This window comes from Silene latifolia, chromosome X (genome assembly GCF_048544455.1).
Source record: "Silene latifolia isolate original U9 population chromosome X, ASM4854445v1, whole genome shotgun sequence".
In the NCBI taxonomy this organism is placed as follows: Eukaryota; Viridiplantae; Streptophyta; class Magnoliopsida; order Caryophyllales; family Caryophyllaceae; genus Silene; species Silene latifolia.
This window is the reverse complement of record NC_133537.1, coordinates 188,058,773-188,073,203: the sequence shown is the minus strand read 5'-3', so window position 1 is coordinate 188,073,203 and position 14,431 is coordinate 188,058,773. Positions and strand designations below refer to the sequence as shown.

General features: G+C 37.6%; 1 protein-coding gene across 2 annotated transcripts in view; it reads right to left on the bottom strand.

Annotated features, from left to right (window-relative positions):
* LOC141623754 (DNA-directed RNA polymerase III subunit 2-like) overlaps nt 1–14,167 on the bottom strand; it is a 32,612-nt gene extending 18,445 nt beyond the window's left edge. The window contains exons 1-8 of one of the 2 annotated variants that reach the window (XM_074439910.1): nt 14,050–14,167; nt 13,785–13,866; nt 13,221–13,342; nt 12,499–12,591; nt 9,715–9,784; nt 9,533–9,623; nt 9,385–9,437; nt 4,014–4,078 (exon numbers count right to left, since the gene is read on the bottom strand). In XM_074439910.1, coding sequence (XP_074296011.1) covers nt 4,014–4,078; nt 9,385–9,437; nt 9,533–9,623; nt 9,715–9,784; nt 12,499–12,591; nt 13,221–13,342; nt 13,785–13,865 — 575 coding nt within the window. In that variant the 5' untranslated portion in view covers nt 13,866; nt 14,050–14,167. Of the gene's footprint in view, nt 1–4,013; nt 4,079–9,384; nt 9,438–9,532; nt 9,624–9,714; nt 9,785–12,498; nt 12,592–13,220; nt 13,343–13,784; nt 13,867–14,049 lie in introns of those variants that run through there. The other variant, XM_074439911.1, reaches the window with a different exon arrangement.
* Between the last annotated feature and the right edge of the window lie 264 nt (nt 14,168–14,431).

The following is a 14,431-nucleotide window of genomic DNA, read 5'->3' as shown; positions in this document are numbered from 1 at the left end:
GGGCTCAAGTAAAGAAATGGAAATCTGCGCAATCGAAACCCGAGACCCGTGGGAACCGTGAGAACCGTGTAGGAATGGGGAGAATGGCGGCATCAAGAAAGGGGGAGGAATTCCTACTTAGTTTTTAGTATTTTCAAACTAGGTTGAATAAATAGTTGACAAAAGAGTCCTTGTAAGTTCTATGCACCTAATCATCCTAGAACTTGCAAACTAGCATTTAATGTTTACTTGGAGGCCAAGGCTTTTTGTCCTATATAAGGACCTAGCCTCCCTCATTTGTAATGACCCAATTTGGAAGTAAAAACTTGAGAGTATTCTCTAAAACTTGTCTTGTCTTCTTGTGTTGTTACACGAGTAGTTTGGCTTAAGAGGTCGAAACGAGTATTTCGCACCTTGCTTGAACTAAGGACGCGCTCCGCGGTTTAAGTTGAATTACTTGACGCGTTTTCGAGTAATTCCCCATTGTTATCGCAATAGGTCTAGTGATAGCAAATATCCCATTGGTTCGATCTCTTCACAAGAAATCGAAGCAAATATCCTTTTATTCCTGCACAACAAAAACACAAAACAAAACAAAAAGACTTCCGCTTCGCCCATATCACACCAAGTGACACGAACTGGTCGGGTTGCACCTAGTGCATTCGGATCTTTCGCCTCACTTGAATCCACAATAAAGTCTTCCGCTACGTATACGCTCCAAATGGTATCAGAGCTTCGGCTCTTGATCACCCCAAAAAAATCAAGACGGTCCTAAGGAGGTCCCAATCAGTTAGTGGTTGAATATCCAACGCGATTGGTATTCAAAGGTTAGACTCAACGAGGTAGTTGAGGTTTAATCGATTGGATCTTAAAGGCACGGATTGAACAAAAAAAAAAAAAAATCAAAAAAAAAATCACGCACGCGATCACTGTTCACGATCTTGTTCATCCGCGAAAAAAAAAAGAAAAAAAAAACGAAAAAAAAAAGGGGGCAAAAGATGGAACAATACAAAGATGAAATTTTGTTCATCTTGAGACGGTCACGAGAAATTGAGTGTCTAAGGATTGGAAGAGAAGATTTGGCACGTTGTACTATGTGTCATGGATTTGGATATTCATATATTTCTTGCCCTAATGAGGAGTACATATCCTTTGAACAATATCGATGCTTGAAACGATTACGAATTCAAGAAAAGCATGGAGAGACGCCACGAACAGATCGATCGTCGATTGTGGGAATGCCTGATCTAGTTGAAACAAACGATGCAGTAGACTGTCAGATAGGCGATTGTCAGTTTCAGGATGATGAACGAAAAGAAGAGGATGAGATTATCAGAACAGAACCCTTAAGTGATGATGATCAAATTAAAGATGTGATTGAAGATGACATATTTTCTTTTGAGGATGAATCTCATACAAAAGGTACTTCTTTATTTGATCCCAATCTACCAATTGTTTTTGATGAAGAATTTGAAGGAGTTTATGATGAAGCTCACGTGGAAGAAAGTGATCATACAAGTTATGACGATGCAAATCAAAATAAACTTAATCTTATGCCAATCTTGGATGAGGAGTTTCTGGGCAATCACATTAAATCAGATTCTCAAGCTAAAGAACCGTATCAATCACCAATTGATAAATACATTGATGAGAAGCTATATGGTGGGAACTCTAACTTCTTATTGCAGTCAATTTTTATGGAAGCTCATGATGATCTTGTTGTTTCGAGCAACGATTATTTGGATTTTAGTAGAATTGTGCACGGAGGATGGAGGGGAGGAAATCACAAGCAAAGATGGCACAAAATGGTTTTAATTTACAATATGCATTACAAATTCAATTCACTGGAGATAGATCAACATGAAGACTATATTGAAGATGATGAGTTGAAGAAGAGATCAACGGTGTGTGCAAATAGCTCCATGTTCATAATCAAGTTGAATCTAACTTCAAGATTTGTTTTTGACCCCGGTGGCATCAAGTATTTCCAAGAATCGGATCGATTCTTCTGGAAGATGGGGAGTGTTGATTTCGATTCTCAACAATCATCGAAGGTGTTCAAACCAGGCATTGGGTAGCAAAGGATGAACACAAGGCAGCATCTCTCCTCGACACTTAAAGGTACAAGAATCAGGGCGATTCTTTTTGAAGAAAGGGAGAGTTGATGCGTATAGAGGGGGGGTAAAAATTATAATAAATTTCAGCGGGAATCCCGAATAAATTCAGTCCAAATAAGCCCCAAAGATGATGCGGATATAGACCCAATAGAAGAGGTTGTGCTCAACTTAGAAGACCAAGCAAGACCAAGCCCAAGTAATACATTATTTATGCACGAAAATTGGATGGGCTCAAGTAAAGAAATGGAAATCTGCAAGAATCGAAACCCGAGACCCGTGGGAACCGTGAGAACCGTGTGGGAATGGGGAGAATGGCGGCATCAAGAAAGGGGGAGGAATTCCTACTTAGTTTTTAGTATTTTCAAACTAGGTTGAATAAATAGTTGACAAAAGAGTCTAAGTTGTAAGTTCTATGCACCTAATCATCCTAGAACTTGCAAACTAGCATTTAATGTTTACTTGGAGGCCAAGGCTTTTTGTCCTATATAAGGACCTAGCCTCCCTCATTTGTAATGACCCAATTTGGAAGTAAAAACTTGAGAGTATTCTCTAAAACTTGTCTTGTCTTCTTGTGTTGTTACACGAGTAGTTTGGCTTAAGAGGTCGAAACGAGTATTTCGCACCTTGCTTGAACTAAGGACGCGCTCCGCGGTTTAAGTTTTATTACTTGACGCGTTTTCGAGTAATTCCCCATTGTTATCGCTATAGGTCTAGTGATAGCAAATATCCCATTGGTTCGATCTCTTCACAAGAAATCGAAGCAAATATCCTTTTATTCCTGCACAACAAAAACACAAAACAAAACAAAAAGACTTCCGCTTCGCCCATATCACACCAAGTGACACGAACTGGTCGGGTTGCACCTAGTGCATTCGGATCTTTCGCCTCACTTGAATCCACAATAAAGTCTTCCGCTACGTATACGCTCCAGGAGTGATATGTAAGGTGCGTTTTCCATGTTTGGTATGAGAGTAATTATTCACCTCCCGAATCTATTACCCTCATGAAGGGGTAATACATTAACCACCCTCCCCCATGGGTAATGATTAAGGGAGTAAAACATCTCCTATATGCCAAACCTATCTTCAAGGAACTCATTACCCAAGTAATTAACTTATGTTCAACACACAAGACTCTATCCACCACTACTTAAACATGATTTAAGAGGGGGGAAAAACACAACTCACCTATTTGCCACTATCGCGCCTTCTAGTACCTTGTTACTCTACAGCTTCTCCTCTCCTTCCACCTGCCTCTATTGTTTTCAACTAGAAAGTTTATTTCCTCTCCTTTCCTTTGCTCGTCTTTCCTCATTAGTCTTCTTCTCATTTTTGTTATTAAATTTCTATATTATCTTCTTTTCTTAGAAGACTTCTCATTTCTGCCCTTTTTATTTTCCTCTTTCTTCTCCCTTTTTTTCTTCGTAATTTTTTATCCTATCATATTCAATGGTGGGTTTTGTGGACAATATACTTTATGAACATTCATATTTACTTCCATTTAATATTTATGATGTGAGTTTATGCTGTTTAAGTACAACATAGAGGTCGCATTAGCATTAAACTTATACAAAAGAATGCATTGTGGCATCTTCGCTTTGAAAATTGATATTTTCTTCCATTTAATATTTATAATGTGCGTTTACGTTTTGCAAGTATAACACTATAACATAGAGGTTGAACTAATATTAAAACCTAAACAAAAAAACTGCACTTGGCGTCCTTGCCTTGGTGCGCCTCGGGCCTCCTCAATCTAGCTGTTATATCAATTCACTTATTTCATTTTTTTTCCATCTAAAAAAAACCAGAATTGCATGTCGAACATTTTGAGAGCTGGAATGCATAAGCATGAAGCTGAACCTAGAGGTTAAAAGTCCAACTACGTATGAAAACCAACAACGTAAAATATAACACTTACTTTCCTTTTTTATTAATATCAATGATTATTCTGTTATTTGAAAGTTGCTCCTGAATCAAAATTACCTGCAAAATAAAATTGGGATGAGATATATAAAGCACACTGCAACACACGTGATCTAACAACTAATAACATAACCACTTACAAACACCGGAATGATGCAAAGGAAACCACTAGATCAAGATTTTTTAATAGAAGATAGCTACGCCCTTCCAATCAAAAGAAGCTACTGCAACAGCTAACATAAGTTACTACAGAAAATTATTTTGATCAAAACATGTTCAAACAAAAGCCGCTAAGAACTCAATTAACAAGAATAACCAGACTCCAAACCCTTTTACATCACCTCTGCTTGAAACATATCACAAGTCAAAACTTGTACATTTGGATGCCCAATAATCCACAAAGATTCACCTACTAAAAATACCTTTATGAAAAATAAACATTTCTTATTAACATATGATCAAGTTTGCAAACAAAAAATTTCATTAAAGAAAACATCAGATCCAGTCTTCACTCCCAGACAATATTTGAACCGTGACCTCATGGAAAAAGCTGTGAATCATGGAGCAAAAGATGTGCTAGTTGCATAAACGAATACAAGTGCGTACAGTTAACTTTTTATTTTTAAAAAGCATGAGGCAACAAGGCCTATTGCGATGAGGTTTAAGGTGGGAGGCAACGGTGTGCGTCTCATATACATGAGGCACACTGATTTTGCAATAAGCTGGTATATTTCAAAATATATCTTTTGAGCAACGGCATTCATTTTTATTTTAAAGAGGGGTGTCATGTAAAGAAGTAAAAGTGAAGGATGATGGATCTATCTATATATATCAAAGAATGTTCAGGAAATTGCATGTCTTGCTAGTTGTGCCTTATGTACAAGGTGCATCTCAGACTAGTGCATCATTGTTGTTCGTATTTTCCTGTTACAGTAGAAAAGGTGATGATATAAACCTAATTGATGTAGTTCTTGTCAAATTTCTAGTCAGGCTGATTAACCAACCATATTTTGAAAACTTCCAGCACTACAAAGAAGTAAAAATATACCTCATTAATGTAGTTCTGGTCAAATTTCTAGTCAGGTGGACTTTTTGTTAATCTGTAATGCTACCAGCGATTATAGTATTAGTAACGTTGTGGCAGTGGTGGTTCTGGAGGTGTTGGCTCATGGAGGGCTGAGTTTTAACGTGGGGTTAGTAGTTAAGTAAACTGCTTTTGTTTTTTAGCTTCTCCCCTCCTCAACCCATTGTGCTTTTTCTTGAACATTACACGGCTTTTCTGAAAAGTGTTCCAAATCAATGTGGGAAGAACACTTTGGAAAGGAGGGAGTATCTTTTAGTAGTAGCTGTCAAAAGGCATCCTAACTTGATCATTTCTTAAAAGTATAAACTTGCAAAGACTCTTCTAAATGGGCCTAACAAAAGTAATAGAACTTTAAAAAAAATAAAAAATAGAAAGAGGAACAGACAACCCAGAAATAAAGGAGATGCACACATGGACAATAAGCAAGAGTTTAATTTCATTATCACTAAACATATAATAACAGTTTGAAATTAAGCTGAACAAATGTACGACGACAGAAACATGAGCTTCTAAATATATTCTTCAATATGTGTGAATGCTTACAAGAAAAGACACGTCTAGGTTGTACTTTTGTAATTTGTAACCATCATTCAGCATATAGTAAAACAAACAATATCTAAACAAGTAGGTTTGGATCTAGGAAGCATGGTCAAGAGCGGGTAAAGAAATCAGGACATGACTTTAGGAAGGGTAGTAGGATACGTTTTGGTACTTGGAATGTTGGCTCTTTGACAGGGAGATTAGCTGAGGTAAGGGAGGTTATGAAAAGGAGGAGAGTGCATATAATGTGTCTACAGGAGACAAAGTGGGTCGGAGATAAAGCAAGGGTGATAGCGCCTTGGGGTTATAAGCTTTGGTACACGGGTAAAGACAAAAGTCGTAATGGAGTGGGACAAGTGGGTATTGTCATTGATAAAGATTACATTGATGATGTGGTAGAAGTATCGAGAAAGAGTGATAGGATTATGAACATTAAGCTTGTAGTCGGGGATGAGGTGGTGACGGTTATAAGTGCTTACGCACCTCAAGTAGGTTTGGATGCTTCTTTTCGACGAGCCTTCTGGGAAGATTTGGAAGAGGTTGTAGAACGAGTCCCTATTGGAGAGAAATTGATCATTGGTGGTGACCTCAATGGGCATGTGGGTACTAGTCGAGTTGGCTTTGAGAACATTCATGGGGGTTTTGGATTCGGGGAGAGAAATGAAGCAGGAAGTAACATATTAGATTTTGCTTTGGCATATGACTGGGTGTAATGAACACTTGGTTCGAGAAAAGACATTCTCATTTGGTGACTTATAGAAGTGGAGGTAATGCTAGTCAAATTGACTTCCTTTTGGTAAGGAATGTGTGGAGGAAAGAGTACACCAATTGTAAGGTCATACCCGGGGAAAGTGCCGCAACACAACATAGACTAGTGGTTCTTGATTTTTGGGGTAAGAGAGACTTGAGGAAGAGAAAGATAATCGGTGAGGCACGGATCAAGTGGTGGAAGCTACAAGGGGGAAACCAACAAGCGTTTTTGGATAAGGTTAGAAGTAGCGATATTTGGTCGGATTGCGAGGAGAAAGATATCGATGCAACGTGGGATAAATTGGAGCATGTTGTAAAGGATTTGGCGAGGGAGGTGTTAGGGGAATCTAAAGGGAATAGATCATCAAGTAAGGACACATCTTGGTGGAACGATGTGGTGAAACAATCGATAAAGACTAAACGTGAATGCTATAAGGTTCTGGGGAAATGCATGAGTGATGAGAACTTTCAAAAGTACAAGGAGGCTAGACGAGCCGCTAAAAAGGCCATACGGGATGCGAGGGCAAAAGTTAACCAAGAAGTGTATGCCAGGTTGGACACGAGAGAAGGAGAGAAGGATATCTATAAACTGACTCGCATAAGAGACCGAAAGACGAGAGATATTGGGAGAGTTAGGTGTGTGAAAGATATGGACGACAAGGTTCTGGTTCAGGATAACGAAATAAAGGCTAGATGGAGTTCTTACTTTGATAATTTATTCAATGGACATCAGGAACAAGGTTTTGGGGATGTAGATGTAACACCAAGCATGGTTAATCGGGAATTTGTGCGTAGAATACAAAAGAGTGAAGTTAGAAAGGCGTTAAGGAAGATGGGGTCAAAGAAAGCAGAGGGACCAGATGGTATACCCATAGAAGTTTGGAGGTGCTTCGGGGAGAAAGGGATCGAATGGGTAACCATGCTTTTCAACAAGATTTGGAGGAGCAACAAGATGCCATCGGTTTAGAGGAGAAGCACTCTTGTCCCTTTGTACAAGAACAAAGGTGATGTTCAAGAGTGTTCCAATTATCGGGGAATTAAACTTATGAGTCATACGATGAAGTTATGGGAGCGGGTAATCGAGCAAAGGCTTAGGAGATGTGTAGACATCTCGGAAAACCAATTCGGATTTATGCCCGGGAGATCGACTATAGATGCGATTTTTATCATGAGACAGTTGATGGAATACCATCGGGACAAGAAGAAGGAATTACATATGGTTTTTATTGACTTGGAAAAGGCATATGATAGGGTACCAAGAGAAGTACTTTGGTGGGCTTTGGCGAGAAAGGGTGTGTCGCGAAAATATATTGACCTCATAAAGGACATGTATGAGGGGGCTAGTGCAAGTGTTCGCACTAATGTTGGGAGAACGGAAGAATTTCCTATTACCATCGGGGTGCATCAAGGTTCCGCACTTAGTCCTTTTCTCTTTGCTATAGTTATGGATGAGTTGACAAGGGATATTCAGGACGACATCCCTTGGTGGATGATGTTTGCTGATGATATTGTGTTGATTGATGAGGCAAAAGAGGGGGTGGAGAGAGTTGGAATTGTGGAGGCAGACTTTAGAGACTCGTGGGTTGAGGCTGAGCAGGAGTAAGACTGAGTATTTGAGGTGTCAGTTCACTAAGGTGGCGGGGTTAAGATCGACAGAGGCGGGGAGTATTATTTTCGATGGGAATGTTGTTGAGGGTTCGGATTTCTTCAGATATCTAAGATCTTTTATTCAAAAAGATGGGTAGTTAGACGGAGATGTGGCTCACAGAATTAAAGCGGGATGGTTGAAATGGAAGAGTGCTTCAGGGTTTCTATGCGATAAAGATATGCCCCAAAGATTAAAGGGAAAATTTTATCGCACGACAATTAGGCCTGCCCTACTTTACGGCTCCGAGTGTTGGGCTGTGAAGCATTGTCACATTCAAAAGATGAGTGTGGCGGAGATGCGCATGTTGAGGTGGATGTGCGGACATACAAGGAAAGATCGGTTAAGGAATGAGGTGATTAGGGAAAAGGTAAAAGTGGCGCCAATAGAGGACAAGATGATGAAAAACCGACTAAGATGGTTTGGCCATGTGAGAAGGAGACCTATGGATAGAAAAGGTCCCTAGAGGCTGAGGAAGACCGAGACAGACATGGTTGAGAGTGATAGAGCACGATATGAGAGTTCTGGGGCTTGAGGAGAGTATGGTGACGGAGAGGGCGCAATGGAGGGAAAGGATACATGTGGATTTTTAGTATTTGATGTTTTTTGATAGATTTAGTGTTTTTTTATTTAATTTAAAGAAATTAAATTATTTATTCTTCTCTCCTTTATTACATTTTTTTACCAACCACTTTCTTATAGATTTTACCTGGTTCATTCCGGATCCTTAACTCTATTTCGGTTTTTAAAAATCGTTTTAATCTTTTCTCTCGATTTAAATTTTAAGTTTTTATAAAAGAAAGACGGAATTCGATTTTAAAACCCCTAAGTTTACCTTGACTTTCAATTACATTTTCGTTCTTCCTTTTTGTTTTTCATCTTCCCTTTTTTTATTCGCATTTTGAGGCGTGCGTTCACCCATGGACGGTTCGAAAGGATGATTCATGTCAGCCGACCCCAAATCATTTTGGGATTAAGGCTCTGATGATGTTGTTGTTGTATCTAAACAAGTACACCTATTTCCCAACAGGGAAAGTGGCAACTCTCTGATAAAAAACTTAGAAAAGCAACTGAAACCACGAATTTGACTAGTTTTTAAAGTTGTTCCGGCTATGTAAGGTTCATCCACAGTAACACACATATGTACATCATAGATAGTAGTAGTCAGTGAGCAGAATATACACAATGTTCCACACTTTTTTATCCAGGAGTGAAATATTTACTAAAACAAAAGTACAAGGCAAAAAGTTACCAATCACCTCCATCAAAACTTTACAGTAAAAGAAAAAGGAACAATTAGCTCCATATATACAATGAACTTTAAGTAGCAACATGACGGACGCATACCTTTTCTTTCCCTTTTACGACAAAGTACCCTCCTGGATCAAGTGGACATTCGCCTATATTCATAAGATTATTATAAATTTTATATTAGAATCACGACAAAATTATTAGACATGTGAAAAATAATGCAAAATCAAGAAAAGATCTCAACCAAGTTTGGTTAGCTCAGTTTCATCCTTCCTGTAAAGAATGCAGCAACAGCTTCGCAGCATCACAGGCATTCTTCCTATGACTACATGTTTCTGCCACACATGGACAATGGTAAATCCGTAAATCATATGATTGTTGTAGTCACTAGTATCCCACGACATAAATATAATAATACACACTTACTTCACAAATTTTATTTAGCTTCTGACTTCGACATGCATACTCAATATGAGCTATTATGGGTGCTGCATATCTGATAACGCAAAAAAAAAAAAAAAAAAAAAAAAAAAAAAAAAAAAACGTAGTATTGTTAATTGATTGATCATCCAAAAAACTACATCCCTTCTTAATAAATGGAACGTGATACCATATATAACCATCATATAAGCGAAACGTAAGATCTCATATGTAAGACAGGAAGTGAAAATGGAGTAGCATTGTGATCGTGCATGACAGTCACCTATCACATAAAAAATCAAATAAAGTTAACTTCAGGAATAGTGTTACTGTCACAAGCTTCTTGATTAATAATCACAGAAGTCTATTACATATTTGTTATATAGTGGTGTTGTGGCAAAAATGATATATAAACCTTGTTGCATGTGCATGAGAAAACAAAACACCATATTGTACACCAAAAGAAGGCCAAAAGTCCAAAACCTTATTTCAAAGTGTAATACAGAAATGGGAAGACTCCAGAAGTTTACAATAGATTCAAGTGAATGGGACTATGGGAGTTTAAGCTTTCATAGAATATAGTGATAAGAAAATTAAGGTGGAGCACCCTATCCTTCTTTTTGATGTTCACAAATGGTTTACAGACAACTTTAGTTGTGTGAAAAATCTAAGGACAGGGTTATTGATACAACAACATTACCCCATGGCCTCAATGGCTCCCGCGAATTGCGAGGTAAGGAGGCAGCATTACCCTTGTGTTAGAAACATAAAGAGGTTGTTTCCAAATGACCCAATATGAAAATTGTCTACAAGTACATTGAATGACTGCTACTTCACTATAAAAAGAAACGCAACCAGTATAGTGAGCCATTTTGCTTTATTTCATGAATCCATAACCAACGAATAACGAGTCTTTTGCGTCATTGGAAATGGAAAAAACAAGCAACAACAACAACAACATCAAAGCCTTAATCCCAAAATGATTTGGGGTCGGCTGACATGAATCATCCTTTAGAATCGTGCATGGGTGAACGCACACCTCAAAATGCGAAAATATAGAAAAGAAAAAGTGAAAAACAAAAGGGGAGTGAAACATAATACAAAAGAAGGTAAACTTAAGGTTTTAAAATCGAAGTCCGGATTTCTTTTAAAATCGGAGTGAAATGGAAACAACAAGGTTCACAAAAAAAAAAAAAAGCTTCTACGAACGTAATAAACTAATACTCCTACTAAACTAGAATGATTTTCCTACATTAACACAATCATGGCCACAAGCTCTTGCTGAAATGGGGAGAGTTAAAAAAAGAGCAGCAACAGCAGCACAAATATTGTAAAAATTAGTTGCATGATAGAGAATCTCTTTGTACAGATGTAAACAATCATGAGACACATGATGCCCCTCCCCTCTGGTGGCAACAAAACGGGGTTTATAGTAGTGAATAGGTCAAGGAACATAGTACTTTGGTTATTAAGCAAATGAAGCAAGATTTCGTCTCCATTCATCATATTAAATTGCTTTTGAACTTAAACAGCTTGAGCGTATTTTATAAGTCGTATTTGACAATAACAGCATCACCTATGTGGCATATGAAGCGGACCCACCAAGCCCACCCAAGCAAAAGCGCCACTAGGGAGAAACCGACAAATACAATGACGACATTTTCCATTGCCTCAAAGGCTCCTTCTTATAGAGAGATAAGGTGAATCAATGGTACGCACTACGCAGCCTTTCCTGTGTATATTCACTAAATAAGGTTGTATTTGGATGGCCCATAATGAAAATTGTATCGCAGATTACATTGACTGAGCGCTACTTCACACAATCAAGAATCACAAGCAATTTAGTGAACCATTTTGCTTCTTTCCATCATATTCCAAAGGCAATAGAAATATATACGGAGGGAAGGAGGCACACTCCGGGAAAATGGATCCCCAAACTCTAAACTAGAAAGTGGGCTATAATAAGCTTTATATCTACTTATCCATAAGGACAAAAAAAAAGGTAAAATAAAATAAATAAATAAACAAGCTCATACATCAGCCTTACTTTCAGAACAGAACACATAGCAGAACCTTCAGAAAATAAAACCACTTTCATTCAGATCTTTTAATAAAATACCCAGTTATGCACTTATCCCCGTGACAACTACTACCCGGCCTACAGTCCACAATAACTACATTTTTTTTGTATTTTGCACCTTTTATAATCAATCAAGAAGTAATATTTGCAAAAATAAATCCCCCTACCACTACCATATCTATGTGACGCCCATGAATTGCACACCTGACACAGCATATCTCTTTACACGCAAACATATAAAAACGCTTCAAAGACACTTCGCAACATTTTTCTACCCACCGTAATCACATCGAATATCAAGTTTCAACCTAGCTAAGCTTATAACCCCATATTTGACCAAAAAAAAAAAAAAGAATCAGACACTTACAAAATTAACACATGAATTGACAGGACTAGTCTTCAAAGTCCCTCTAACTATATATCTATACTATGGAAACCCCCATTAAGACACTGGTTATAACTTGTTAGTTATTGTCCAAAAAAAAAATCTGCAAGCTTGCCAATCATTGTACAATTAGCAAGTAGGGTGTGCATATGAATAAACATGCAGATGTTGCGAGGTGACGAAGGCAAACACAAAACTTACACAAGGAATTCCAATATAATAATCAGCAGAGTTCCAGGCCATTAGCCTTATATGTACCAAGAATGGTAACAATTACACATTATAACAGCTCAAGGATTAACAAGAAAGTGTTTAGAGAACTAACGTAAAGTCTGAGAGCCTGCAGAACTGAGGGGTAATGGACTTCTCTGTACCACCAGACATAATTGATGGAGCACCGACCTTGACATCTTTAAACCTGTAAAAGTTAAAAATCAATCCAGAAACCTAGGAGCATTATCTAAGTCACGCACAAGGGGCAAATGAAGCATTCAAAATACAGCTTCCAATTCCAATATAAAATAGATGGTTCAAATATTATACGAACGACAACACCTTAGTTTTTGCAAGTTCAACATGGGAACCCCTCCCTGTTTTTTTGTATTCACATGGTAGTACCCGTGCACTTTTTTCTCACTAAACCCCCTAAGTGCCACTGAATTTTTTGCATCATCATCTCAAGGAAAATATAATATATTCATGTACATGAACTGTTGCTCGATTTTAAATGTATTCTGAAAATAAGAGGTATCCAAGTCTCTATTACTCAATTGCTTCTACCTACAACAAAAATTGCCAAATCAAAGTGAATAAAGTAGGGTGTTTTGAGTTCCGACACATAAAGCGGGGAACAGCCAAACATGCCTAGTACTTCTAATCGATGTCGTCTACGAATTTAATACTCCCTCCATTTTTTTATTGTCTTCCCATTTTTCAAAATTCTCCAAGCATGTTTTGAAAATGAGAAGACAGAAACATTAAAACCCAAGTGGTGACATGTAGGGAAAATGTAGGTTTCAACAACGGTAGAAGGAGAAAAAACAATACTTGAGGTAAAGATCAGGATACTGAGATGATCGAATTTCATTGTTAACTTGTACAATCTTGTTGATGCCGGTAGTTACGAAATAATTGTAAGAATCCAAGTGTTCTTTCACTAACCCTCCCACCTACAAATACAAAAATTAATAACAGAACCACAACTTATACTGAGTACATTTTAATTCAATAATCAGCTAAAATCACTAGTTCAAGCCCTGCAACACCAAAATAAAATAAACAGAGAGATGAAAATTTAAGGAAAATCCACAATAATACTCCAAATATATTAGTACGATTTAACGGAGCCGAAGACTGTACAACTCTTTAGTAGTAGATTACCATAAAAATCATAAAATACAGTAAAACGGGTCAGTACAAAAGTGCGTTTCTTTTGGATGCAATTTTCCTCATGGGTCTTCGGATAAACACACATCGTAACCTTTAACTATGCTATTTCAGGAGTCGGTCCGACACTGAATTGGGCAATGTCGTCGTGGTGTTGGGATTTTGAGAGAATTCATGGAAGGTAGAATACTAGAATTATGGTATAATAGCGAAAAAAAAAATTACCTTCAAAAATTCGGGAATGAGTTGGTATTTGTCAACAGGTGATTTTATAGGTGCCGAGAGGAATTCTTTATCCATATCCATACTGGAAAAACAAGCAGCAGAAATTAAAATTCAAATAAATTACACAGGTATATGATGGTGACAGAGAAACCCAAGTAAAGGAAGGAACTTGTGTTTCACAAAACTAAACTAACAAAAAAAAAAAAAAAAAAAAACAAGAAAAGTGACAGAAAAATGTTAAATTGTTGAGAGAAAGAGGGGAAACCTGAGAATTGAAGTAATGTTGGTGATGGCAATCTACAGCTTTGTTAATTCTCCAAGTGAAGGAATGGCGCCACGGAAAAACGTCGTCTTTACTCTTTACTGTCTCTCTAATATAAGTCACCCCTAAAAATGAGGGTTTTGTCATTTTTGTAGTACACATTTTTATCCCGTCAAATATTTCATATATTTTTTTGGATTTTTTGTTTGAAACTACCTTATATTTAGGGCTATTTGTAAAAATACTACCTTACATTATTTGTTTTGTATCGACTATCTTTGATTTCTTTATTTTTGGTCAATAACTACCTATGCTAAGAGTCTAGACGGAATTGGTCGGTTTTCTGGCTTTAACCTATCTCGCATGGGTCCTTTATGTTACAAAC